Genomic DNA, 27678 nt, shown 5'->3' with positions numbered 1-27678 from the left:
GCAGATGGCAGAGCATTATAAAGTCTAATGCATGAACTCTTGGAAAACTGAGAACTTGACTTAGAACTCAACTATAGCCTGCAGAAAGAGCACAAACAGTTTCAAGGGATTGAGACTCCACTGACATCTAAGGTGCACTAAGGCGGAGAATGGGGCCCTCCTGCTAATCATGGACACTTTTCTCGTTACCTTGTTCTGATGTATCCATGGCAGAGAGTGTGGCTTGTAGAAAATGCCAGCTGTTAAGTGACTGAAAATGTCAGCACTTGAGATGCTTTTAAAACCAGAGCGTTGAAAGAGATTCTCAGCGATCCCCCTCCAGTGGCTTTTGTGGGGATGAAAATGACTAATTAAATGTCCCAGGTTTTACTATTCACCAGCAGAGAAAACCACTTAATAAGAAATAGGAGAAGAACGTCAGTGATTTATCCAACAGGTTTTAAACTGCAATTCTACCAGCAAGGCTTCAGTAAACTGTGATTGAACCTAGAGCCCCTCCCCTCTCCCACCACCACCCACCCCAGAGACAGCAAATGGACTATGCAAAAAAGAAAGGAGCAACGATCCAAACCTTTGTTCTCATATTCATAAAAAACACATTTTTTATTTACATAAATTACAAGAAAGCACAAACTGGTTTCACCAAAATCTACATTAAAAACATCTTGTATATTGTATATTGAACAGATTTACTATAATTTACTCAATGTCTCAAATAAAAATTGACCTTTTTTCAATAAAAAGAAAAGGGGTATACTGATCTTTATTGGCAGCTCATTCATCATATCTACTAGCCAGAGAAAGAAAAACAGAATTGGGACATTGTACTCACAGCACGCTGAGGACAACATAATCAGGATGGTCTTCAGTCTAACCGCCTCAATACTTGTAACACCAGATTCTCGACTAGCATTAAAATAACTCTGTATACCATGTCTGGCAGGGGAACATGGCTTGGGCTTCTACAGTGAGGACGTTGTGGAGTCCAGCACCTCTCGGCCATTGCACACGGTCGGAACGACGTTGGAGGCTGAGGCTGAGAAGAGGGAGCACATGCATAATGCAGGAGAGGAAGAGGACGAAGAACAGAGGAAGGACATGTTCAGCCGTGTGCGTGCGAGCAGTGTGTGTCTGTGATGATCAGATGACAGTAGTGGAAGGACAGCTCTGAAACTTTACGTTAAGTGCCTCTGGTTGGTCCTGGCAAAATAGACATAAGGCTTTAAAAGTGAGACTGCAGCTGATGGCTAGTTGGGAGTTAGTTGAAAAGTGAGTCTGAACACTTGACATTGATGGTGAGTGGTTGAGGCATCTGATGGGGTGAGCCAATTATCTTGTAGGGAGTATTTTGACTGATTTGAAATTAGTCATTTAGTCTTTGATGACACAAGATTATTACAGATTATCATTTGACTGTACAGATTTTAAACAAAAATGGTAAGGAGTTTAACATTAGATATTGGATTAACACAACTGTGAAAATGGTAATAATGATGATGATGGAGTTGATGATGATGATGATGATGATGAGGAGGAGGAGGAGGATGAGGAAGATGAGGAGGAGGAGATTGATGATGGTGATGATGCTGATGCTGATGATCCTGGTGGGCACAACTGTGATGTTGCACTTTTTATATTTACATATTTTATTTTGATCTTAACAATGATGATGGTGATGATTACGACACTGAGCATGTGGCGAACGGAGGTGCTACCTTGGGAGAAGCTGGAGCCTGGTCCTGTGGTCACGCTGAAGCGGGTGGTGGCCACCCTGAGCGTCGTGACGTTCTTCTGCGGCTGGAAGAGGATGATGTGGATCTTGGGGGCGAAGAGGCAGCCCAGCACCACCGAGCCACTGAGGCTGACCGAGATGCACATGGTGGTGGTCTGCACCTGCAGGACACAGGCACAGTGGGACACATAGATCAACCAATGGCCCACATACATTCACCCAGAGCGTCTGAGCAAGTGGGTACAAGAACCAAGATGTGGGGCTGGAACAACTCCCATGTAATAAATCCCACACTGTTAGTGTCCCTAGAAACAACCCAGGAATAAACATATAAATATATATGTATATTGGGTTATATACCACATTCTGTATACTGAATGCATCCCGCCAAGAAGTGTGTTTCTCAGCAGGTCATTTTCTATTATTTTTGCCATTAGTTTTATCATTATTATTTTCATCTCCCAGCATTCCTTCTTCGTAGGCCTTGCGCTCAGCAGGTAGCTGTATGGCAAGTAAATGAGGTGGGTCCCCTGCATCCTAATACAGGCATTCTGACGTGGAGCCTTCAGAGACTCATGGAAGCACAGAGGCTGTACAGTAAAGACAACATGCTGCGTATGTGTGTGTTATTTGATACTATAAGGGAAAATGACTGCACTGATTCATGATTCACTGATTCCCATGCTGCTCTTTGAACTGAGCTTCTTATAAGTTGGTGTTACAAATGGCAGTATCTGTCATAATGTGTGCAAGTTCATTATTCATCCTAATTGCCCTAAAAGACAAATTGTCAACTGTACTTAGCTAACAGGTAAAAGTAGACATACCATTCTTACAGCATTATATAACACTCTCTTAACGTTCCCATCTGATTTATTAGATGCAATCATTTTGACACTTTATTGGAGGAATGCATTGCAAATGCTCCATAAACATTTTTGCAAAAATATGATCCAATTGGGAGTATTATAAGCCTGTATTACAAATGCAAAGATGAATGTTAGGACAATATTCTCATAATATATATTTTTTAGAATGTAATGCAACATTAAGAAAACATAGAGTTGAACTGAAAGACGTTTTTGCCGATGTTCTTCATAATGTCACCAAAACATGGCAAAATTGGACAAAACCATTTTTTTAACAACTAATCTGGGGTGCTACAAGGCCATTTTTGGAATAAAAAAAATAGTAGGCGTAGTTTTCCTCTTTGACCAACAGCACTAACAGATACTACCAGAGTGCAGTTGGTCAGGTTATGGGTGCTGCAGTCTAACCTCCCTGGCAAACCCCACAAAGTCAGTCACTCAAATGGGGGTACGCGTACCCCTGGGGGTACGTGAAGGCACTCCAGGGGGTATGTGAGATTTTGAAATATACATATATTTAAAAAGTAGAATCCATGCAAAAATACTTTTAAAACAATTATAAATATTTCAGGAAAATATAAAGTTCATAAAATGAATTTGGGATATGAAATTGAATATTAGTCTATTCAATTTCATTATCCTAAAAACCCAGGATGGTTCGACCCAACCTGTCACATGCCACCCGCCATCACCTGTCAATCACTGTCAAAACTCAAACGATGGAGTCGTGGTTGAAGCATAGCGGTTAGGGGGTACTTGGCTGAAAAAATATTTCACAGGGGGTACATCACTAGCGGGCAGTGACAGGGTCAGCTGTGGTGATGATGTGGCCGTGTGGGGAGAGTCTGGCTCCCTTAGCGCTGAGATCATGCTTGGAGACCATGGACTTCTGCCCACTTTTACCTAAAATTAGAGCCACCGCCATTTCTAAGAGAACAGTATTGCATAAGAATACGCATAAGTGCTTTTAATAATGCAGAGCATGTTTCTAACAAGGGACAATGTACTGTCTGGTGTTTGTATTTGTCTGGCTTTCCAGCAAGGTTTCTTACTTCCTCAACAAGGAACAAATATTGGACAGCTGCTTCGAAAGAAGCTACTGAGTTCCCAGTGCTTCAGTCTGATGAGATGCATGAGAGGACCTTGTCCAAAATTACAATGTGAATCATCCTTAAAATGCCCCTCGGTTTGTATTGCACATGAGTGCCATCTTGTCTTCCAGCCATCCCTGCACAGACAGTGCCAACTCTTATCTTCTCTGAAAATGTTGCTGTGTTTATTAGATTTGCATGTGTCACGAAAAACACTCATGAATATTTTGAATATTTCTCAGTCAAGGGCATGTGAATGGGAGCATGGAGCATGTGTTAGCCTCGGTGAGCTGCTGCCCAGTGTCTGTTCCACTGTCTCTTTGCTTAAGGGCGCTTCTAGCACACCCACCCTGGTGAATAAAGGTACTCTGACACCAGCGTGTCTCTCACAGCAAGTGTCAATCACACGAGTTGAGTTATGCCAGACAATAAAATTAGAATTTAGTCCTCGAGGCATTACAATGAGATACAGACAGGGCCTTTCAAAACGTATCAAGCAAGCAATGACATGTCAGATGTCAGTCACCAAAAAAAAAAAAAAAAATGTAGGCAAAATTGGACAGGACAAGGTAAGCCAAGAAAATTATTCATTTTTTTTAAGATGAAAAAAAAAAACAGTCTGCATGAGTCGTGAGCGCAGACTCACTGGTGCTCTTAGCGATTCAGTTTTCATACTTTAAGACACTCTGGAGCTGCATATATATTAGACATTAAATATGAAAACCAGCCCTTGACTTCCATCAATATTCATTTTTTTCTCATATCAGTGGTTCTTTTTAAAATGAGATTCATGTAATCTTTGTTTCTCAGTGGAAGAATTTGAAAACTCCTTTGTCTTTTTGACCATGGAAACAATATTAAGGGTTTAAATAAACCCTCTTCTTACAAGGCTTTGTTGCATTTCTTTACAAAACAACAAGCATTGAATTTCAAGGAGTTAGATTTGGTTAATTTCCCCTTTTGATCTGATATGACTAATAATTTATAGCTTTTAACTTTGTTCAATCCCCTTCTTCAAGTGCAGACATTTCTAGGCCAGTCTGCTGCTGCTGTTCCTCGTGCTCACCTCAGTCCCAGGCCACGGCTGGCCACAGCTGGCCACGGCTGGGACGCAGTCCCTCTTATTCACACTTCAGTCCACACGGCCCTGTGTGGCAGCAGAGCGCTGAGGAACATCCTGTGTCTCTAGCGCCCCCCCCCCCCCCCCCCCCCCCCCCAACCTGCCCCTCACGCCTGCACCCAACCTCCACAGAGCCAATACCTCTACGGACAAAAGATGAGTCCCTAGAGATCTGGGTCTCTCTCTCTCTTATCTGTCTATCTCTCTCTCTCTTATCTGTCTATCTCTCTCTCTCTTATCTGTCTATCTCGCTCTCTTCATATTCCTCGACTCTCCTTTTCCCATCATCTCTCTTCATTCTTTCCCCCCTTCCTCTAATATCAAGATTCTCAGTATTCATAAGGCGCAGGTATGGTGCTTCAAGTGTTCATTATCAGGCGTTAAGCTTTTCCGGGCTGTGCTGTTAAGCCTCTGTGGCTGAGTGCAACAGCTGATTTGCCTCTGTGGCCTGATTCACGTCCTCTGGCCACACTCTCCTCCTTGCACCTCAGACATTTATATTCACACTCACACACACACACACACACACACACACACACACACACAGAAACACACACACACACACATTATACATGCATGCTCGCATATTCTCTCTGTCTCTCTCTCTCTCTCTGACACACACACACATACATGCATACGTACATACATACATACATACATACATACATACATACATGCATACATACATAGGCCTACATATCAAGTGTCCATGCATTTGGAATGTAGAATTATAGGCTGTAAAGAGTATGGTAAATATAATGAATGCTATAAGTATGGCCGTGTTATTAAATTAGTCTGAAGTGCTTTCCTGCACTCAACTCCTTAAGGATCTTGTATAACAATGTGAAATACATAAAAGTTATGAACAATATTTCATGAATGGCAGTGGCCACCAAATGTGTGGCTCCAGTGCTATAATCCAGTCATTTGCCAGGATATCATGTGTGCAGTGCCTTTGTTCTCTACTGGGACACATTTTCCAGCCACATGAAAAGCAAGCTGCTCCTTTTATCAGCGCTAAAGACAGCCCATCAAAGGGATCTCTCTGTCTGTCATCTGAATCGGCAGGTACCACACAAAAAGATCCAATAAGGCAATCTCTCCATTTCAACACCAGATTTCATGTGGATACTAAAACTATGTGAGAGAAGGTATCATCAGTCTATTTCAGCTGATGCATTATTAAAAACAATATATTGTTTAAATTACAGAGGTTTGCTATTGCTATTATTTCTTCATTTGGAACTAACCGCTCTGATTTTATTCACACTCTGGTGGAAAGCAAACAAAGATATTGCATATCATCATGATCGCCCCCTAACACATAGTGTTGCAGGCCTCTCACTTGAGCACAAGTTGCCATCAGATCCGCTCTGGAAGTCCAAGATGGAAATCCCATGATCACATGTAGTTGTCTCTTACCCAGTCATCTGCAGTGAGAGCTGGCAGCCCCCTCTATCCATCTAACTGTCAGTCAGGAGCACCATAAGGTATGAGCTACACCAGGCGCGTAACTGAAACGTTCCGTTCGCGACGCGTAAAATCCATTTTAGATGAATGGTCTATTTTTTTCGAACGTACGCCCCACTGTCACGTCTGGTGTAGCTACTTCCATTGATTATAGTGGCAGCTAATTGTTGCAGCAGACGCTACGCGAACAGAACGCTTCAGTTACGCGCCTGGTGTAGCTCAGCCCTAAGGCTATAAATAAATCCTGCCATTCGAGAGAAGAAATAAATAAGGGGAACTCACCCTGTAGTCGCTGGCGGTGACGTAGAAGATGGGCTGGAAGGCCAGCCAGATGATGCAGGTGGTGTACATGGTGAAGCCGATGAACTTGGCCTCGTTGAAGTTCTCGGGGCACTTGCGGGTCTTGAAGGCGTAGACGGTGCAGAGGATGATGAGCACGCAGTTGTATGTGAGCGACACCAGCATGCTGGCGTCCTTGCTGTTGCACTTGAGCGTGACCACGTCACGGCGCTCGGGGCTGACCTCCTTGCGCACGCCGGGCGTCTCCACCAGCAGCCAGCCCACGGCCACCATCAGCTGGCAGGAGATGAGCGCGCCGCAGATGGCCACCTGCGAGGTGGGGCTGATGAAGCGCGGCCGCTGGGCGCCGCCGCCGGACACGCCGTTGAAGATGCGCGAGATGCGGTTGGTCTTGGTCAGCAGCGCCGAGTAGCAGACGGCGAAGGACGTGCCCAGGCCCAGGCGCCGCAGCGTGCACACGGCCGCCGACGGCTTGGCGATGTAGATGAACGTCATGGCGTAGCACATAAGCACGCCCAGCAGCAGGATGTAGGAGAGCTCGCGGCCCGACGCCTTGACCACCGGCGTGTCGTTGTGCTTCAGGAAGAGGCCCACCACGAACAGCGTGCACATGATGCCCAGGCAGGAGATGGTCACCGGCCCCACGGCCCACGCGTCCGACCAGTGGATGTACTCTTCGGGCAGGTCGTAGCAGCCCGTCAGGTTGGCCAGGGGCCACTGGCCGAAGCTACAGTCGGCGCAGGTGAACTCGTCGCTCAGGTACTGGTACGGCTGGCAGGGGATGCAGATCCAGCAGCACACGTCGCCCGGCTGCATGCTCTTGATCTCGTTCTTGCGGCAAGGGTCACTGCACTGGGACGTGGGCAGCGCCTGGCTCTCCCACGGGATCAGGCTGGTGTTGAGGCTCAGGCTCTGAGCCCAGTAGCCCACCTTGTGGTACGCGTACTTGCCATTCTCCTTGTGGTAGTGGAAGATCTTGTAGCGACCAAAGCTGTCGCCAAAGGCATCGAAGCGAACAACGTGATCCCTGTCTGCTGGGCGGAATGGGGCTAAATGTGGAGACAGAGGATACTGCGGGGTCAGTAAGGTCACTTAGCAGAAACACAATGTAAAACACAAAATATCAGAAAAAAACTATATAAAACACAACCAAAAAACAAGGTTTGAGTTTGTATAATTCATCAGTTACTCAGCTACATTTTTATCCAAAAACAACATTTCCGTTTCTAATTCATTATCAATATTGATCATTGCTAAGTTAGCAACACAAAACACAAGAGGTAAATTCAGACAGACTGTCCATGGCAATGCAGCAGTTCAGGAGATACCTAAAGTGATTTATAGACGGTTTAAATAAACATGATCAAGACAGACACCATGTTTCTCACACGTAACAACTAAGATCACCTTAGGATATTCCCAGCAGGACTGCTTGACTAATAAAGCATTAGGCATAATGGATTGCACTAAAATGTGCAAAACAGAGGCCAGAAGGTAGACTCACAGAGTTGTCCAGTCTCTTTGATTTAATCTGCTCTCAGTGCCTCCTATGGCTTTTTTTCATTTTTTCCAAACAAACTTGTTCATGAGTTTAAATTGGACCGAAGACATTAGATAACTTCCCTTGTGTACAGACATTGGCATATCATCTATCTAAATAGTACTCCACTAGCAAAACAATTCCCTCTCAGGTTTGTACATATCGAACCACTGAAAATGAAACCAGTTAATTTGTCAACAAAAACAAAATCTTTGGGCTCTGCTCTCTCTCTCTCTGTCTCTCTCTCTCTCTCTCTCTTGTAGAAAATATTTGCCTTTTCCTATATCCACTCAGCTTCAGGTGGACTTCCAGCTTGAAACTCACTGACCCGCAGCTATTTGAGATGGATGGCAGGATCACCCCGCATGTCTGAGAACCTATGTGTATCTTGCATACCAGGATGGAAAAGGTCTTTGCAAGCGCAGCCTATCGTAACCTGTGTGTGGAACACGCTGCCGCAGCATCAAATGGTAAATCCAAGCTCTGCAGTAAAGCACGGGACGGCGGTGTTGCCCCACTTGCGGTAATGCTGAAGGATTTCGACAAAAGCCACGGAACACGAAGAATGTGCTCCACACAATAGAGTCCATGCATAATTCAAGGCAGTGGCTTCCAAGAGGATAGCATCTGACAAGGTTATGCTTCTGCCTGTTAAGTACTTCACTGATGTCTTTGACGGAGCTATTCACGTTTCTGGGGCCAAATCCTTTTCTCGCCTGGAGTGTGACGAGGTTGTTTGCAAGCATGAAGCTGATAATTATGGCTATAACACAACCTTATCATGTGAGGCAAAATGAAAACAACCTAAATTAATCTGAGATTCCCTGCAGGTGTTTATTTGTGCGGAGTTGTCACTGATATTATTCAATTTGCCAGCTTGCTGAGGGGCCATTGAGGAATGAATTAGAGGCTTTGACACACCCTGATCAATTTTGTATGGTTGTGCAGTCTTCAGAGGGATAAAAATGAAACAGGATAATCCTGATAATCTTGACAGCCACCTTGTATTAAAGTGCAAATGCAGAATGCTAGCATATATATATATATATATAGACATATTCATTACATCTATCTGTATACATTGCCTGGTGCACAAAGTACACATTAGCGAGACGTGCAAACACGGCAGAGCCGAGGCTAATCCTGTCCCCATTATCACTTCAGGGGCGTAATCGCACTTTAATCGCACTATGTCGGGGCTAGTAGCGACGAATTTCTGGCCTCACCCAGGGGCGTAGCCAGGATTATTTTATAGGGGGGGCCAGCTGGGTCCAGACTTTTTATTGGGGTGGCACAACTACTATTTGAAAACTACTCAAAAAGTTTTGAAGATTAGGATAGCCTATTTTAATAATGGCAATAAATTGTGCAAAGCCAACACTGATACACAGGTCAGTTTGTTGGCCACTCCAACATATTTTCCATAAATAGGTCAATGCCAATAAAAAATATTATGAAAATGCACCTTACTTAATCAGTTTTATTCAAATGATGTTAACTCAAAGAACAATAATAAATACTACAAATATTGTATGTATATATTTGATCTCATACTGATGGCCAAACTATATTTCTTTCTGATATCCACTCCAAGTACTTGGCTGTAAGTAACATGGCTCTGAATTAAGAAATTAACCCTTAGAACCCTGGACTGTTTTAAGGGCTTTTTTACTACCTTAGAAACATTTATCCTGGTCAATGTAAGTGCCATACACACATGCTATATATTGTTTTTTAACAGAGTCTAGGCTACCCAGATCTGCCACTATTTCATGTATTAATACTTGCATTGATTTCATTTTGATTTTTAAATAATAAAAATACAAATAGTGTATTATAAAAAATTCTTATATTTTGACATGTATCTCACCACTGCAAGCTGGCACATGTGTGCATAGGGCAGACTGTTCTGAATCTGGCAATATCATTGCCATGGTGGAGGGATTCTCTGGGGCTGAGCAAATGTGAAAAATATGTGGTGTGTGCCTTATGGAAATAAATGCCATTTTTTTATTTAGCCCTATGGTTACTCTATTTTTGGCCATTCTCACTACCTTAACTTATAAGCAGTTATCCTGGTCATTGTAAGTGCCATTGACACAGTAATGAAAAATGCCCTTTCTGCGCTCCATATCTGTGACACGAACTGATCTGACCTGACTGAACCCGAGTTTGCATGTTCTGTGTGTACACTCATGATGATTCTAAAACAACTTTTTACTGCATTGTCATGAACAAAGTGAATGCAAAAAGGTGTTTCTTAGTCGAATAAATTGGGATGCAATGTGAGTCTCAAATTGGATGGCATGCAGGAATTTGCTAGGATCTCAAAACCGGATTATGAACATGCTTTGCATAGAGAAACACATGATAGCGTTGGATTATGAACATGCTTTGCCACCACAACACACAAAAACGTGGGTTAAGTCGAGCTATATGAAGTTATTATTTTGATGTCATTTCGTCTGTTTTTTACCCAGACGGATACACTTGGTATCAAATGATAGCTCTGTGTCTCCTCTTTCACCTGACATGCGTGCCATATCTATCTGATCACGGGTTCGCGAGTAATTCAAACGAGAGTAATGGGTGCGCAGGTGAACTGTAAATATGAATCAATTTTATTTAATTACATGATATTTATTTTTATTTTCATACTTGATTGCACAGACAAGTGTTTAGTCTCGTTGGAAAGCCCCACTTCTGCTCTGTCACGCAATTAAGGTTTCATCTCGCTGCGATGAACAGTTTCGGAGCAATGTAACAAAGAATTCAGGCAAAGCAGCCTGCCTCTGCCTGACCAGCTATGGCAAGAACCACACGCAGTCAGCAAATTATGTATTTATAAAGTAGCCTAGGCTAGGCCCTATTAGCCTACCTGGAGCCATCTGGAGATATGTGCCTAATATGCTTGCATTTCACCCGAATTGTATCGAAATATTCTTGTAACAGCGTTCCCGTGGGCATCCGTGTTTTTAACAGATGACCTGAATTGTCCCGCTGCTGCTGCTGCTGCACTAGGCCTACTCACGATGTGATCAGAACCGTAGGCTACACTTCCTGACTGGGCCAATGGTCGTAGATAGAGTGCAGTAATTGGTTCAGTCCCTGCTTTGCAAAGTGTTGTCGAAAACGGCAGCAATTCTTTTTTTTTTACATTTCACTGAACGGAGCTGGGGGGGCCAGCAGGGTGGCCAAGCTTTGACCAGTGGTGGCCGTGGCCCCCCCTGGCCACCACGTAGCTCCGCCCCTGGCCTCACCTTTACCCTAGGGCCAACGAGTGCTTACTGGTGAGGCGGTGTCAAGGTGGAAGGCGGAACTGAGTCAGGTAATTCATTGTCAAAACAACAGTTTGACTTGCCACGTGACTGCATTGCTAGCAATGGTTCCATAAAATGATCAATGCAAGGCTCTGCTTAATATTAAACGAAAGGCTTAACTGTCTCCTGGGGAGCTAATTGACAGCCTTGGACTGTATACCTTTCCAAATCCCAGTGGTGGAAACAATGTGTTATGGACGTGCTTTTGCTTATGATTCTGTCATTAATAAAGATATATGTGCTATGTGGCCCTGTCCTGGTCTTCATTGTACCCAATTGCATTTCAACTATAATGTCTGCAGGCTCCATTCAAAAGAAAAATAGTGAGTTATAAAACATGGACAACATTCCTACAAATATGATCTTTCACCTATAATACAAACGTTTAAACTGGTGTGCAGTAAAAATGATGACTCCCTGAATATTGCTATTGATTTCAGGTTATACAGTGCAAGCAGATTACACCAGTTAATTCGCACACATTAAAAAACACACACACATACACACACACACTCACCATCAAATTTTGTCTTCAGAATGTAGTCTTTGTAGAACTTGCGACCATTTCCCGGCTTCATGGCACTGCAGACTTTTGTGGTGTTGGGACACAAAGCCTGTCTCATGTTATGCAAGGCGTGTGCCATGGCATAGACTGCATTCACTACAAACATGATCTTAGACTCTTGTTCGAATTTGCCGTCTTTCAGGGTGTGCTTTGCGCAACTCACGTTGTGCAGGCTGCACTGAAAGCGGTGCTCCCAGAATTCTCGGAACCATGGATTTCGCGTGTTGTTGTAAGGGTTAAGGTTGGTGAAATACTCGGTAAACTTGGGAATGGGATAAGATGCCAGCTCAATAGTGAAGGCCCCGTTTGCTGACGTTTCGCTACCTCTGACCACGCTCTCCTGCGCACCCCATCCATCACTCGCCACCCAAATGAAGGTGACGTTCATGCGCGTGGCAGCCACCAGTAGCTCGCGTGCGTCCTCACTGCGTGTGAACATGATCACTACTTTGGCGTTGGATTTCTGCTGCAGAGAGCGAATCACATTCTCGTAGCTGTAGCGGTCCATGGAGCGGGTCACCTTGGCTGAAATGGCAATGCAAATCTGGAGAGCCCGGGCCTCCTGCTGGAAGGCATCGATACCCGTCTCACCATAGTCACCCTCTGAGGCCACAGTGGAGACGTAGGTCCAGTTGAAGTACCGTAAGATCTCCGCCATGGCTTTGGCCTGGTAGAAGTCAGGGGGAACAGTGCGAGCAAAGAAGTCATACCGGGATTTGTCACTCAGTTTAGCGCTTGTTGAGGCATAGCTTATTTGAGGGATCTGGAACAGACGAAGCAAGTTTGCCACCTGCAACAACAGAAAGAGATTTACACTTAGACCACACCATGGCGCGACTACAGTCAGACTGATCAATGTATACGTTTAAGAAGAGTGTGCATGTTTTACGTCGAGATAATAAGAAACATGGTAGTTTCCCTGTGGAAAACATACTTTATAAAGTAAAGCAGGAGATATTTGTATTTACATTACATTTGGCTGACGCATTTTTAGCCAAAGCAACTTACATATGTCAACTATATTACAAGGGACTACATTGTCCCCGGAGCAACTTGGGGTTAAGTGCCTTGCTCAAGGGCACAACGGTGGAAGCCGGGAATTAAACCGACAACTTTCAGGCTACTGCACGCTAGCCCAGTTCCTTAACCGCTACACTACCACCGCCCCTGTATAGTATAGTATAGTATAGTATAGTATAGTATAGTATATATACTCTTTTGATCCCGTGAGGGAAAAATCAAGTGGAAACATTTGGTGGAAACAAGTGAGAAATTATTAGATAGATAGATAGATAGATAGATAGATAGATAGATAGATACTTTATTGATCCCCAAGGGGAAATTCAAGGTAGTACAGACATCACACACAACATGCACTTACAGCAGAAATGGTAAATATAAGTATAAACATATAACAAAACTCCACTATACAATAGAGACAATATAAGATAAGAAAAACGAACAAAACGAAATACTAAATATACTATATAAATTAAATTTAAAAAAAATCCACAGTGTGCTTGAGGGTGATCAAGCATGAGACGTTTGCAGTGACAGGGCCGGGACTGGCCTGTAGTTCTGTGTGCATGGTAAGGTGCTCAAGAGAGTGAGTGTCATGGTGAAGGTGCAGAAAGTAGTCCAACAGTAGTCCAACAGTGCAAGAATAAGGTCTAGAGACCAGCATTAATAAAGACCAGCATAAATAATATGGACAAATAACAGAGTAAAGTATAATGTAGACAGGGCAATATAAAAAACTATGTCAGTGCAAGAATAGGTTAATAATAGGTAATAGGGTTACAGCCATTCAGTATTGTAGCAGAAGCCATTAGTCATGTGTGCTAATATAGCATGAAAAACAGTGTAGCAGTAAAACATTAGTAAAAACATTAGGCTGTGGACAGTAGTAAAACAGTAGTGGGCAGTCAGTACTCAAACATGTAGATGGTGGAGAGGCAGACAGACTATGCAGAGAAGTCTATCTCTCCTCTTCCCTTTAGTGAAGCATTGAACAGTTCAATGGCCCTGGGGACAAATGACTTCCTCAGCCTTTCAGTTGTGCATAATTGCTCTAAAACTTAAACTGTTTACCATGTTGTTAGTCGCTTTGGCTAAAAATGCGTCAGCCAAATGTAATGTAATGTAATGTAATGTAATGCATGGTAGTGAGCGAAGTCTCCAGCTGATCAAGCTCTTTTGCTTTTTAATAGTGCTGTAGAGTGGATGACATTCATTGTCCAAGATGTTGATCAGTTTGCTGAGGGTCCTTTTATCTGATATTGAAGTGATGCACTCCAGTTCGGCTCCCACGACAGAGCCAGCTTTCCTTACTAGCCTGTCTAGTCGCCCAGCATCCTTCTTCTTTGTGCTTCCTGCCCAGCATATTAGTTTTGACAAGCTGTCTAGGTCACAGAGGCAATCTGTTACTCATGGTATGGCTTCCATTTCATTCCTACACTCTTCACTCAAGCAGCCTGCTGCTTCACACATTGTCATGTTTCTGATTGCCTAATAAGATCATTGAGTCATCATGGGCGCCAGGGACAAACATTCCAGGGCTGCTCATAGCATCTGATGCTCTTGGCAATGTCTAGCAATGAAAATGAGAACACAGAGTGACAAGTCACGATCAAATTTACAGGAGTTGTGATTGGATACAAAGGCATATATAACTCAGTGAATCCCTATCTGTCCTCTTATGCAGTTATGCTACAAGACAGCCAGAAAAGGATCCAAAAGGACTACTGGGTCATACTACTGGTAATTAGCTGTGACATTATTTGATACACTCTTAAAATGAATGTGTTGTAAACAACACAACTTGTGTTGTTTTTAACACATCTCTGTATCCAGGTAGGGACAACAGAGTTTGTGTTGTTTCCTTTTATATTTGTTACACAACATGTGCTGAAAATAACACAACTTGCATTGTTTTTTTAACACATGTCTGTGTCCAGATAGGGACAACATTCGTTTTAAGAGTCTAGGAAGCGGTGGTAAGTCTTTTAATAAAGCATAGGCTACTGTATTCGAATCAGTAGAATCTGAAAACTGCCCACGACACTGCAACCACTCAGGTGTAAATATCCATGTATTTTACCACTGCTTGTGATGCGCTCTTTAGAACGTCAATTATTTTTCAGATATTGCCGATATTGTGAGTTTCCTTGAGTATTCAGGCTCCTATAACTCTCTGTGCAATGTTCTTTGTTGTAATGGATGTCTACCCTGTAATCACAGAAATATTACCTCATTCTCAACTATAAGAACATACATGTACATTCTGAACTTTATTACAGGGGTGTCAAACCAGGCCCAGGGGCCAGATCTGACCCACCAGGAGGTTTCATAACCCCCACCCAGATGTTTTGGGTAGGAGGGGAAAATTAGAAAAAATAAGATATTCACATCCAGTTGTCTTCAATAATGTCCAATAAGGAATATCTCTACGATATATACATTTAATAAACCTAATACTATAAACCATCCTCAGAAAGGAAGAGGCTGAAAGGTAGGGTATTTCAAGAGAGAAAGAGATTTGTACTTGTTTGCTCATAAGGGGGTAAAGCAAAGGATTGTATCATCAAACAACAATCTAATAACTTGTAGAAAAAGGATAGTGACGGTCCCCACGATGTCTAATTCACAAATCCGGCCCACCGCCTAATATGAGTCTGACACCCTGCTTTATAACATACTTTATTACATACTTTCTATTATTTGAGGGCATGGCTTGACAGAGTTCTATATTCTTGTCTTCTGTACTATAGCTTTGAAAAGCTTAAATGGATTAAAGATGGTCAAGTTTCTTAAGAGAGAGAGAGAGAGAGAGAGGGAGATTACAAAAGAGGTAACATTCTTTAGCAATAACAAATGTGTGAAAAAGAAACTAATGTGTGAAAAAATGTGAGAAGAAATTATGATAATAACACCCTTGAACATTGGCACAATCTCATAACCGCAACGCGATAGTATAGCCCAGTGTGTTGTCACCTGCGTTGATTCAGCTTTTCATTCCCACAAAAAAAAGCCATACTGGCTGATCATACTTTTTTATGCATGTTTCCATAGAAACGGTTCTGAGGGAAAGGGTGGTCTGTGGTAAATGGAAGGGGGGTTACTGTCAAGAAAGGTTTCCCTTGAGGTTTCCATCCTACACAGATATGATCTTCATTCGGGTTCATAGTCGTCCTAAGACAAAATCCAAAAATAAAAACACACACCTCTCCTGATCCCAGCACAAGTTGTCTTGACAACCCATTTAATCTTGTTAGCAGATAGCTGCCAACCGAGGGATGACAGAGAATGAGCTTTGTGAATGCAATACAGGGGTGTGACATTCAACGAGGATAAAAGATTACAGATAGCTGATCAAAGATGTTTCTACCTGTGTGAGTTATGTTAAAGGAGCTAAGTGTCTATTTTAGAGGAGGTGTTTTTAGAAGTTTGTTTTTCTTTTTGTCCTTCTTCAAAGAACAAAATGTAGGCTTTTTCCCTAACCTCCTGTCACTTGACATGACCTTGTTTTCTCTTGTGCAGAGGACAAGAAGGTTGCCTATTGATGAAAATTACAGAACCCACAGTGCCTCTCCTGGGAGTATAACATGGTGCTTAAAGGTAATGAGCTTGTCAGAAATATACACTGCATGATGCTCTAACACCAATGCCACACTACCAGTGTGATAAAATACAGCATTAACATCGCAGTTCATTCTAAATCTTGTCTCAGTCCTTTCTTCAACCATGAAATGCAAATCTGCGTTGCCACAGTGGAATAACTCAGGCCGCAGAGTCTCATTACTCTTACCAGAAAAGGAAATTGCGCATTTTAATGCATTTCATTTCAGAATGTTATCTGTTATGCTATCATTGAGACTATCTCAAACTTATGGCACATTGCAGATAACAGCTGGAGAGAAGAAATCTCATTTGAAGCTTCTCCAGGTTTCTCAGTTTCTCAGCCAGTCAGCTCTATTTGCAGTAAAAAGTAAGAACCACAATCACTGCCCCAAAACCCATCTGTGAGAATAAAAGCTTAAGCTGCAACCAGCACCACATCCAGACAGCTTGTCTTATTCACAAGTGCTTTTGTCTAACTGCATTAAATTGACCAAATCATGACCACATCTGCACTAAATCGACCACATTGTGGAATGTTCCTCCAGATTTCATTAATAGAGTAATTTGTATAAAGTATTTGTGGAAGAAAGCATCTGATGAATAAGTTGGATACCACAGTCTGATAATGATGTTTTAAAAACAGGCTCTGTGAGACAGATGCTTCTGACCACTGATGTCTCATTCTCTCAGAGCACCAAGTGGATAGCGTCAGCTGTCCACCACTACAAAGACCAAGGCATTGGTATTCTGAGAGGAGACTATGGCAGTCAGTAGTGGTAGAAAACAGGTGCGACACCCATTGTCTAGAGTCTTTGATGTGAAATGCCATGAAATGCTGTTGGAGAGTTCCATGTTATTTTTGCTGCAGCTGATTCCTGCAGAGATGAGATTCTGTTGCTGCCACATGGCAGAATTGATTCCAACTCATGATTGGTGGAATTTCTGAGTTTTGAAGGCAGAGGCTCCTATAAGTAATGACAGGATTAAACAAACAGTCAGGTGATTATGGCGTGCATTTTCACATCAGATGGCACAGGCTATCTGTCTATGCATGCGGTATGCAGTGCACCAAGCCATTGCACAACCATATTTACATTCACTATGCAGCCTGTGTGTTTGCCCATCTGGGTTCGAATCCTAGACAGCTTTTTGTTGAGGTTGTGACCTAAGGCAGAGTACACATGAAAAGATAGAAAGCGAGAGAGAGAGAGAGAGAGAGAGAGAATAAACAACCCCTCTTCCAGATCACAGCAGCCCTACCTCATGGAGATGTCATGATTTTTTTAACATGAAAAGCCCATCTGCTCTTCCCAGAAGGCTTTCTCAGTGTGCTCCTGCAGCAATAACATAATATCCCCCGAGCTGCAGGCTGGGGCCTCATCCACAGCTCTCTTACGCCCACGCGCCAAACACACAGCGCGGCGTAGCGCAGCGCAACGCACCCACCACTGCCAACGACCAGGCCGCCAGTGGAGCCGTGCCACCAGCACCAAGCACCGAGTTTAAGCTGAGCTGCTCCGTCATCTGTAGAGGTATAGTGTCCGCCATGTTTTGCCACGACGAGTCCATAAATCCCATGATGGCTCGATAGGGTTTGGTTGCTTGGCAACCTCTCTTAATGTGCTCCAGCAGGTGGAGGAGTGACCCCGTTAGACACCGGGAGAACATCCCTCTAATCAAACGCTGATCCCTCGCCCACCCATCCAGCCAGCAGTGGCAGCAGCCCCCCCACACGCACGCCAGCGCCTAAGCAGCCTCTTTAGCAGGGAACCACCTATGGCCCCCGGCAGCACAGGCACCTGCCACCCAGTGAAGCAGAAATCTCACTAGCAGAAGCAGCAATGCAAAGCAGTAGCTCCACTGTCCTTTCTCCTCTTTTGTCTTTCACACATACACTTGAGTCTTTCACACATACACTTGAGTTTTTCACACATACACTTGAGCTGACGGCAAACGCATCAGAGCAACTTCTCAATCTGCTGAATTGTTTTGATTGGGTGAATTACACATATATCCTCATTTACAAAGTGCATTTGCAGTTTAGTGCAATTGGACGCAGTAAGGTAAAATGATTTAGATATACAGCTTTTCTGGACTGTTTTAATAAGAGACGAACCACAGTATGTATCTGTCGTAATGGAGGGATTCACAGAGGGGGAAACATGTCAGGGGGACAGGGGGAATGATGTACTGGGAGAGACTCCACGCTTAAAATTGGCTAAACTGCTGAATTATCTACTCACTTTTAAATTATTTATTACCAGATAGCGCACTTTCTATACTTTTACTTATGAATTATGGATTTACATGGAAAAGCCTCAATGATAGACCCAATAATTATTGTACCTTTCTGAAAGGCCATCCATGACTCGTGAGAGCTACAAGGGATTTATCATGTCTGGTGGAAGACAGAAATTAGTCTACGCTAGATGAGTTTATGATCCACTCTTAATGTACAGAATAGGTACTTATTTGTGTATGTGTGTTTGTGTTTGTGTGTGTGTGTGTGTGTGTGTGTGTGTGTGAGTCTTGCAAAACTTCCACATTCCATGGTATTCTCTAGCTTTCACTCCACTATTTCTATTACTGGTACAGTATATGAAAATGACAGATCTGGTCAAATATACAATACAACACAATAACAGTATAAGTATATATACTCTTTTGATCCCTTCTTAATGTTTTCTTAATATGTTTAACATATATATAATATATTTGAGCACAATAATGCATTTCACTTTTGGTCATCTTGATATATTACCTGAAGTAGAGAGGAATTCACAGTGATACCTTTAGGATGCAAAACAGTAATCATTCAACTATAATTTATTGTATGGCAGAGATAATAAAGCCAATTTGGAGCATGATGAAATGGGATTAGCTTTTCAGCTTTAAGACATTTAAATTAGAAAGATGCCATCTCAGATAGTTGAAAGAGGAATAGTGTCTATGAGCACTGATGCTCATCAGGTTGAACACATAATACCCCAGGTCTCGTTATCTCACACCTTTTCACTGAGATATTAAACAGATCAACTAGTTTTGTTATAACACCACACTTGAACACATGAGCAGATGTTATGGAATTCATCTCCGTCCCAATTATGCCATACCTGTCAACACTCCCGTTTTTCCCGGGTTCTCCCAAGGTCATCTCCCGGCACCCTCCCGTTTTGTTATTTCTCCCGGAAAACTATCATAATTTGCATGGCCATCAAACTTCATTTTACACCCTACACATACACGATCACTTAGTTTCATTTTCGACCGTTTTGTCATAGGCTAAAACCTGGCAATCCAAATCCCAAATAAGGAAGCGGGTGCTGACTGCGCAGCCGGAGTCTCGTCGTAAGCAAGCGGGCTAGTTGAATGGCCTACTCCAGAACGAGCTGTTGTGAAATTGTTGGGAATTTAATTGATTAACACATCACATTAACTGTTATTGAGTGTTGTTGATACCCTGAACTTGTGTCCTCGCAAAGCAACGACCGAAATGCAGTGTTGAAACACGTGCATGAAACGTATTAAATATCAAAACGTATCAAATTCCACTCCAAAGTCCCCAGCACCCTACACTCATGAAGCCCTGTGGTGTTCAGCTGTGCTGCAGCTCACACACTCGAGCAAATGACTCACTCTCATCACAAGAACTCAGTCCAGGTCTGGAGGAGTAGCGAAAAAAAAGAGCTGGAGTCTCAGACATGAATTAATTACTAGTAAGCCCCGGGGCTAGATGTTCTTCACTGTAATTGCAGAACACAGAGTGTTACCAATTAGCATAGCGTGTCTGCTGTTTGATGGCTGTCTCAGACCAGGCTGTGCAAGCTATGTCTATTCTGGGCACTTCGATGTTTAATGCTGCATAAACAACGTTTTTGTTAATTTACACAAGGGTAATGTGACAGCATGCCACCATACGTCTGGCATCTTTGCGATGAATTGAAGTAGAGGTTCATGAATGACATTCCTATGAACTGTTCAGCCCATCAATTAAAATGCAGCACCATAAGAAAATGAAAGAGGCTATTCACCATAGATGTACTTTAAGAGCTTGGGATTGTCATAGATACAGTGTTTACATTAGTTTCATGAGGGTATGAATTATATTTTTGGAATGTCATTTGAACAAAACTATAGGCATTCTGGCATTTGAATGAATCTCATGGTCCTCAGGAACATAGTTTCAGAAAACACTGATTAATCCTTTGAGTTCATGAAGTGTCCAGATGGCTGTAAGTTGGAGCACACATCTACATCTACAGCTGAATCTGCCCACTGGACCCACCACTGCGCCAAGTCTGAGTTGGCATGGTGACGTCATGCTCAGGGCGCCTTGGCACCTCACGGCCACACAGCCAGCAGCAAGGCGGCAGGTCAGCCTGGGGCGATGCCTCTGAGTGCCCAGCGATGCACCCCCTACCCCTCACCTCAGCCCCACTCCGCTTGTACTGCTGACCGCTGTGTGTGTACAGTGCACAGTTGATCTGTCCCATGTATACTTAAATAGAGTGAGATATCTTGCTATGCGTATGGCTGAAACACCTCCCAATGACTCACACAGTCTCCTGCAGGAGCAGAATGAGGAGCCGCTCACACATTGGACTGCAGCAGCTTATGCACCAGTAATGCAGTGAGGGTGAGATGGGCTGGGGGGCAACAGAACAGTAGTGCAGTGAGGGTGAGATGGGCTGGGGGGCAACAGAACAGTAGTGCAGTGAGGGTGAGATGGGCTGGGGGGCAACAGAACAGTAGTGCAGTGAGGGTGAGATGGGCTGGGGGGCAACAGTACAGTAGTGCAGTGAGGGTGAGATGGGCTGGGGGGCAACAGTAGTGCAGTGAGGGTGAGATGGGCCAGCGTAGCCAGAGATCAAGCTTCACCATCACCAGAGGGAGAGAGAACGTCATAAACCAGTTATCACACCCAGCGATAGCTCTGGATAGTAATACATTGAAACCCATCTCAAGCAAATCACTTTAACCTCTTATCTCAGGTTATCTCTTAACCTTTAATCTCATTCCAATTCCATGGTAGAATTAGCAAGAGCATGAAGTATTGATTAGCATCATAATGATGCAAGGGTGCCAGTGTTCAGACGTGCAGTCGTGCAGTCTGACGTGAAGACACTGCAGATATGAATCATGTACATCTGTGAAAAGCAGCAATAAGTTCAACTCCAAATCCCTGTGGCTTGCAATCTCCTGAGACACAGGTATGGTGGGTGTCTAAACTACTGAATACTTCCTTAAAAGCTGCTTGATGGCAGCTTTTCTATTATAGGCCAGCGTTAAGTGAATGAAGCTCAGATAAGATCGAAAAGTTAGAAATAATAATGTCCCTAGTCCTCTGTGACTAAAGCGATGACAAGAATGAATTATGGCATCTGGTAATTAAAGAAGAACAAGAGCATATTCATTTGGTTAGGGATTCACATGAATCATTTAATCACTACAGCGAATCAAATAAAAACTGAACATGAAAATATTCAATAAAATGTTTCAGCTGAGTGTTAAAAACAAGATGAGATAACTAAATGCCTATATAACAAAAGACATAGTGCACTGACATCATCATCCTTTGATAAAGTAATCATTCATATGAGATTCAGGACCCCTTAGACACCTTCCCAAAGGGCTATGAGACCAGAGTTGTTGTTTGTTTTTTTTCAGAGGTTCACGAGAGAAACCATTTAAAGAAAGTGACTTATTGTCAACCTTTTTGTGGCGTAGGGCTTTCAGTGTCCAAAGTGGAGTGATGGTATAGTAGTATGTTTGCTCTCTCTCTCTCTCTCTCTCTCTCTCTCTCTCTCTCTCTTTGTTCTATCCATTAGCCTGTGTGCTGGTCCTTTTTGTTGCGGCAGCCTCTGAGCGCTGGCTTCCCGGGCTGAAGAGCCTGAGGCAAAGCTCTGCTTCCCCAGTGGCTGACGTGACGTGACTCTGCTGTTGGTGGGATGAAAGAGCGAGCGGATGCAGTCTGGGATGGCAGAGTAGGTATTGGTCTGCATTCATAAAGTAACACATCTGCTGCCACTGAAGAGTGGGACTCTGGCCACTACTGATACTCTGGCACATTTACACCAACAGAGCGCTCTCTGCTTGCATATCCTGGAGTGAACACACACAGTGATAGTAACAGCCTCCCTCCTGACACGTGCACACATACACACACACACACACACACACACACACACACACACCCACTGAGATGTGTGTAGTGGTCCACTGCATTATTAAAGCGCTCCTGCATCCCCCCACTCCAGCCCTGCAGCACATCCTCCTGCCTGTGAAGCTGAGAGATGGAGACTTCAGCCTTCACGTCTAACAGCTACCCACAGACCCAGAGAGCTGCTGTCCTGCCTTTGAGCTTCCACAAAAGAGAAGTCATTTGTCTCTCTCCAAACAGCCTGTGTGGTTTTCCCAGCATGGGCCCTCCCTAACCTTACAGTGTGATAGAGCCCGCAGCCTTCAGTCAATCAACGCCTCTGACGTCCTACAGCCAACACCGCTGTTAGATCATGCTCATCAATCGGTCTCTCTGAGTGCTTCCAGGGGTCTGCACGCTAGTCGAGGTGTTACAGAATCACTCGCGGGTACAAACATATCGACAGAGCTGTTGTTGGGAACCCACTGTGACAACGGGCCAATTAATGGGGCTTTCATCAAGTCTCTCAAGAGAAGCGAGATCCCAGGCAATGATGCTGTCACTAGTTATCGCATCACACCCCTGCAACCTTCATCCCTCCCTCTCTCCCACCCTCCCTCCTCCTCCTCCTCCTCCTCCAACTTGCCTCCAACATCTGGGAGATGTCTGACAGACGTTTGACAGACAGACTGCCGGTGTGAATTGCTGATGTCGGATGAGGCCCTTAAAACGTGGCGCCTGTTAAATGAACTCCGGCAGACATATGCGCAGCAGGTATGGGTAACTTGGCACGTGTAGCCTCATTAAGGCTTAGGACCAGCTTCTCAGTGCACGCACGTTTAATCAGCCACATTTCCCCGTTGCTGTGTGGCATCCTATTGGTAGCATGTTCCCTTCTCTGTAAGCAGTCACGCTTAGCTGGGCAAGATAAGCATTCCATGGGACTAATTCGCATCAACATTCTGCAAGCATAGGGCTGATCACAGGAGCGAAACATTTTGATTGGCTTAATTTTTCCTTCCTATTGGCTTATTTGCTGTATATGTACTGTAGCAAATGTGTGGGGGTGTTTATCAAAATAATAGGATGTCTTTAATGTGGTAAACATGCACCATGGAGCACAATCTGATTTAAAAAAAACTATCGTTGGTTTAAATTTGGCGACATCACCGCAGCAATAATAAGCCCTATATATCAGAAGACGTGGGAGTCTGTACCTGGATGGAGACGTCGCTGTAGGAGCCTCCGATGACGCCGGATATGGCCAAGGGCACGTCGTCGTGTATGGCGTAGGACCCGTCGGGGCACGTGTACTCACTGTCGTCCACCTTGGTGAGCGAGGCGCGCACGAACTCCAGCGACTGCTCCAGCGCGTAGGTGTCCTTGGAGCAGGTGTCCAGGATGTGGGCGCCGAGCGTGAGGCCGGACAGGATGCGCTCGTCGCGGTTGATCACGTCCAGCGCCAGCAGCATGGCCTCCAGCCGCTGGATGCCACGCTGGGCGTTGATGCGGCCGCAGTCCTCGGCGCCCTCGCCCTTGTGGTGCACGGGGAAGAGGCCGCCGATCACCAGGTCCCCCTCCACCACGATCTCACGCTTGGGGTCCGAGTTGAGGCCCGGCAGGGCCAGCGTCCACGCCGTCGGCACTAGCAGCAGCAGGAGTTCCAGCTGGAGCAGCCAGCGCGCAGGCGTCGCTCTGAACCGCGGTGACCTCCCAGCCATCATGACTGCGGGGCAGGGCAGGGCAGGGCAGGGCAGGTCGGGTCACTTCAGTCCTTCTCACCTCCTCCTCCACTCCCCTCTGTCCCTTCTGTCTGGGTCCTGCTCTCACCCTCTCTGGTGACCCTCTGGGGATGGGATGGGACGGCAGGGGTGCGTCACGGCCCGACTTTAAAGACGTTGCGCTTCTGTCCAGGCCGAGGCTATCTCCGTCAGTGACATCGTCTTCTGTTCAGGTCTGGAGATCACAGCCCCTGCGGATCAAACAGGAGGAGCCTCAGTCACTGTCTCACACAAACAAACTAACATAAACACAATCAGACCTTTGTCAGTCTCTGCTCTGCTGTACACAAGGACAGCTGTGTGACTGACTCCCATTGTGGCTTGTGTAAGACAAATAATTGTTATTAAGACAAATAATTGTTATTATTTGCAGTTAATAATGTTTTCTTTAATGTCCAATTGTATGTATTTGATATATACAGGGTTGTAAAGCCGTTTGAGAAGTGCGAATGGTTGCTGGTAACCTTTAATACTTTGAATATCATGGAAATAAAATCACATTTTGTATAGGCCCAGGATACACATCTTAGGAAATAAATATGTGTATATGGAGAGAAAGAAAGAAAGACAGATTAAAAGAGAGAAAGAGATATTCCCTGTTTGATGGTCTTGTGTGCCACATTTCCACAGTTTTAGATCTATGGAATTGTGGGATAACGATGCAGGCTCCCGGTGTTTTCTCTGCATGGATACCGAGGCAGACCCACTCAATGCATGCCAATGGCACTCTGCATAAGGCAGAAGGTGTGTCCAGTCCTAAGTCCTCTCCTCAGGGCACACGCAACTGCTGTGGTGGAAAGCCTTCCCCCTCCTATCTGACCTCATGTACAGATCCTGCATTCTTCATTCTGTAGCCGTTCACTCATAGAGTGCGCAAGCACACGCGCCTGCGCGCTCAAATGCACACTCACATGGACTCACAGGCGTACACGCACACACACTTGCACAGATGCACTTACACACACACACACACACACGTGCGCCCACACAGCTAGACATGAAGCCTCAGTCAGAGTCCAATCTGATATAAATTACTCTTGACAATTCCATATAAAAATAAATACAGATTTAAAACTTTTAACATATTGGCACACATTGTATACTCAACAGATGAATACACAGACCTTGCACAAGCACACACACACACACACACACACACACACACACACAAAGTGGCATAAACCCCAATGGTTTTGGTGTCCTTAAATCTTGTCTGTATTTGTGTTTGTTTGTGTCTCTGTTCAAGTGCCATATGCGCTCTCCCCTATAAAACATCTGCATGCCAGTACACACACACACACACACACACACACACACACACACACACTCCTCAGCTGAAGCATCATCACACAGCGCTGCCCACTCTCAGCCAGAGCTAGTGGAGAATGGCTGACATGAGGTCATCCTCCATATATTCTCTCTGTGCCCTTCAGCTCAATGGGCACTGGCGCTGTCCCCCGGGACAACAAGAGCGCAACACAAGGAGCAAATGCACTGATGTCAAACAGCCTAAGGACACAGATGAGCTAGTCTGGACTAATGGTGGATTACTATTCTTCTTACCACACCCTAGGGGCATAGCACAAGATGCTGGGCCCTATGCATAGGCAGTCCTGATGGGCCCTCATAATAAATGTAATAAAATATATTCCAGACTTTTCAAGGGCCCTCCCTCCCCTTGGGGCCCTAGTAATCAGTACTGGTTTTACCCCCAGTCCAACACCCCTGCCCAGAGGTAAATGAAACACAGCCTGTCACTCAAAGTCTTCAGTGTTAGTATTCAGTGCAATCATTGGATGTTGAGACAAACATTTAATTTTAGAGATTATATTAATTGGATTATGTTTATGTCCTGGAAAATGTTATTAAAATGAAATGAAGAAAAAAAAACATGTGTTAAGCATTAACACATAAATTGAGTGTGCCATGACTCATACATTATCTCTTGAACATTAATCAAAGCTTTAAAGAATGCTTATTTAGTATTAACAGTATTGTAAAGTGTTACAATATTACGTAACTTGTTTATGTGTTGAAGAAATATATGGTTTGGTCAGCATGGTTCTGAAGGATATACAGTATATTGAGTACAGAAGGTTGCAGGCTGTTCTGGATTCAGTGTTGGTGTTTCATATCTGATACACAGCTAGGCAGTAGAGTAGAGCCACGCTTGCAGTGGATTTGGTCCAAAGCCCGAGGGTTTTGTGTACACTTCACTTCTCACCATCCTGGCATCCCACAGATGTTGGAGAGTCTTTCTCTCTCTCTTCTTCACACCTCTCTCTCTCTCTCTCTCTCACTCTCTCTTTCTCACACACACTCACACACTCACACACTCACACGCACACACACACACCTTGTACTAAGATACATGTGTTCATCTGACCGAGAGACACATTCTAGCACTCATTAAGCCCCCCCTCTCTCCCAAGGCTTTGTTTCCATGGAAACTTGCCAGGCCAGATAGAGTGTGGAGAGGAGGACAAGTGGGCCGATCTGACCAGTGAGCGGCTCCTGGGGGGGCAGTGGCCAGCCGACTGTAAATTGGCCGTATCTTTTTACAGCATGCCTCTCCCACACCTCCCTGCCCAGAAAGGGTTAATGGGTTCCCCTCCGTCTGGCCAGCTTATGCTCCACAGGGCTGGCTAACCAGCTAATGTACAGATATGGAGATAAGCATTTTTGATAGAGCAGGGGTTGATGTTATCTTAATGTCAGCAGTGACAAATGTTTTCATTTAGGAGGACACGTTAATTCATTTAACATCCATATAATTAGTTTCTACAGAGGAATATCCACACCTCTGCTTTTAGACAACAGCAAAGTGATTTTTTTTTTAGAAAGTAGTTTGTTATGTGATGGTAAATGTGGCTCTCCATATGTGAGTGTGTCAAGTGATATTAAAATATTAAAAGACTTCTCTCTGGCTCAGAAACTGGCAATAAACACACAGGGATTTGTACACACAGCAACAGTCCATTAGTGTGGTCAATCAAGCCCTGGCTATTTCCGGTGGCTGCGTCAGAGTGCACTACCTCCCCTTTAGTGGCTGATGACCATAAGATCTTGAAGTGACCACTCAAGTCACGAATGACAAATGTCCTTTAGGGCTAATATGCTATAGTACTCCT

At 44.2% G+C, this 27678-nt stretch overlaps 1 protein-coding gene across 1 annotated transcript; it reads right to left on the bottom strand.

Annotated features, from left to right (window-relative positions):
* Positions 1-962: 962 nt before the first annotated feature.
* On the bottom strand, positions 963-24421 carry grm2a (glutamate receptor, metabotropic 2a). The gene is made up of 5 exons (XM_076267579.1): positions 23984-24421; positions 11960-12797; positions 6565-7631; positions 1716-1893; positions 963-1036 (listed from the first exon to the last, which is right to left on the bottom strand). Exons 1-5 carry the CDS (start codon positions 24236-24238, stop codon positions 963-965), a joined length of 2412 nt encoding a protein of 803 aa, XP_076123694.1. The 5' UTR covers positions 24239-24421.
* Positions 24422-27678: the final 3257 nt, after the last annotated feature.

This window comes from Alosa pseudoharengus, unplaced genomic scaffold, assembly GCF_046254945.1.
Source record: "Alosa pseudoharengus isolate Yale_2024_CS ecotype anadromous, Long Island Sound unplaced genomic scaffold, YU_APseudo_1.1 YU_APseudo_1.1_scf_5, whole genome shotgun sequence".
Classification (NCBI taxonomy): domain Eukaryota; kingdom Metazoa; phylum Chordata; class Actinopteri; order Clupeiformes; family Clupeidae; genus Alosa; species Alosa pseudoharengus.
This window is presented reverse-complemented; position numbering and strand designations above follow the sequence as displayed.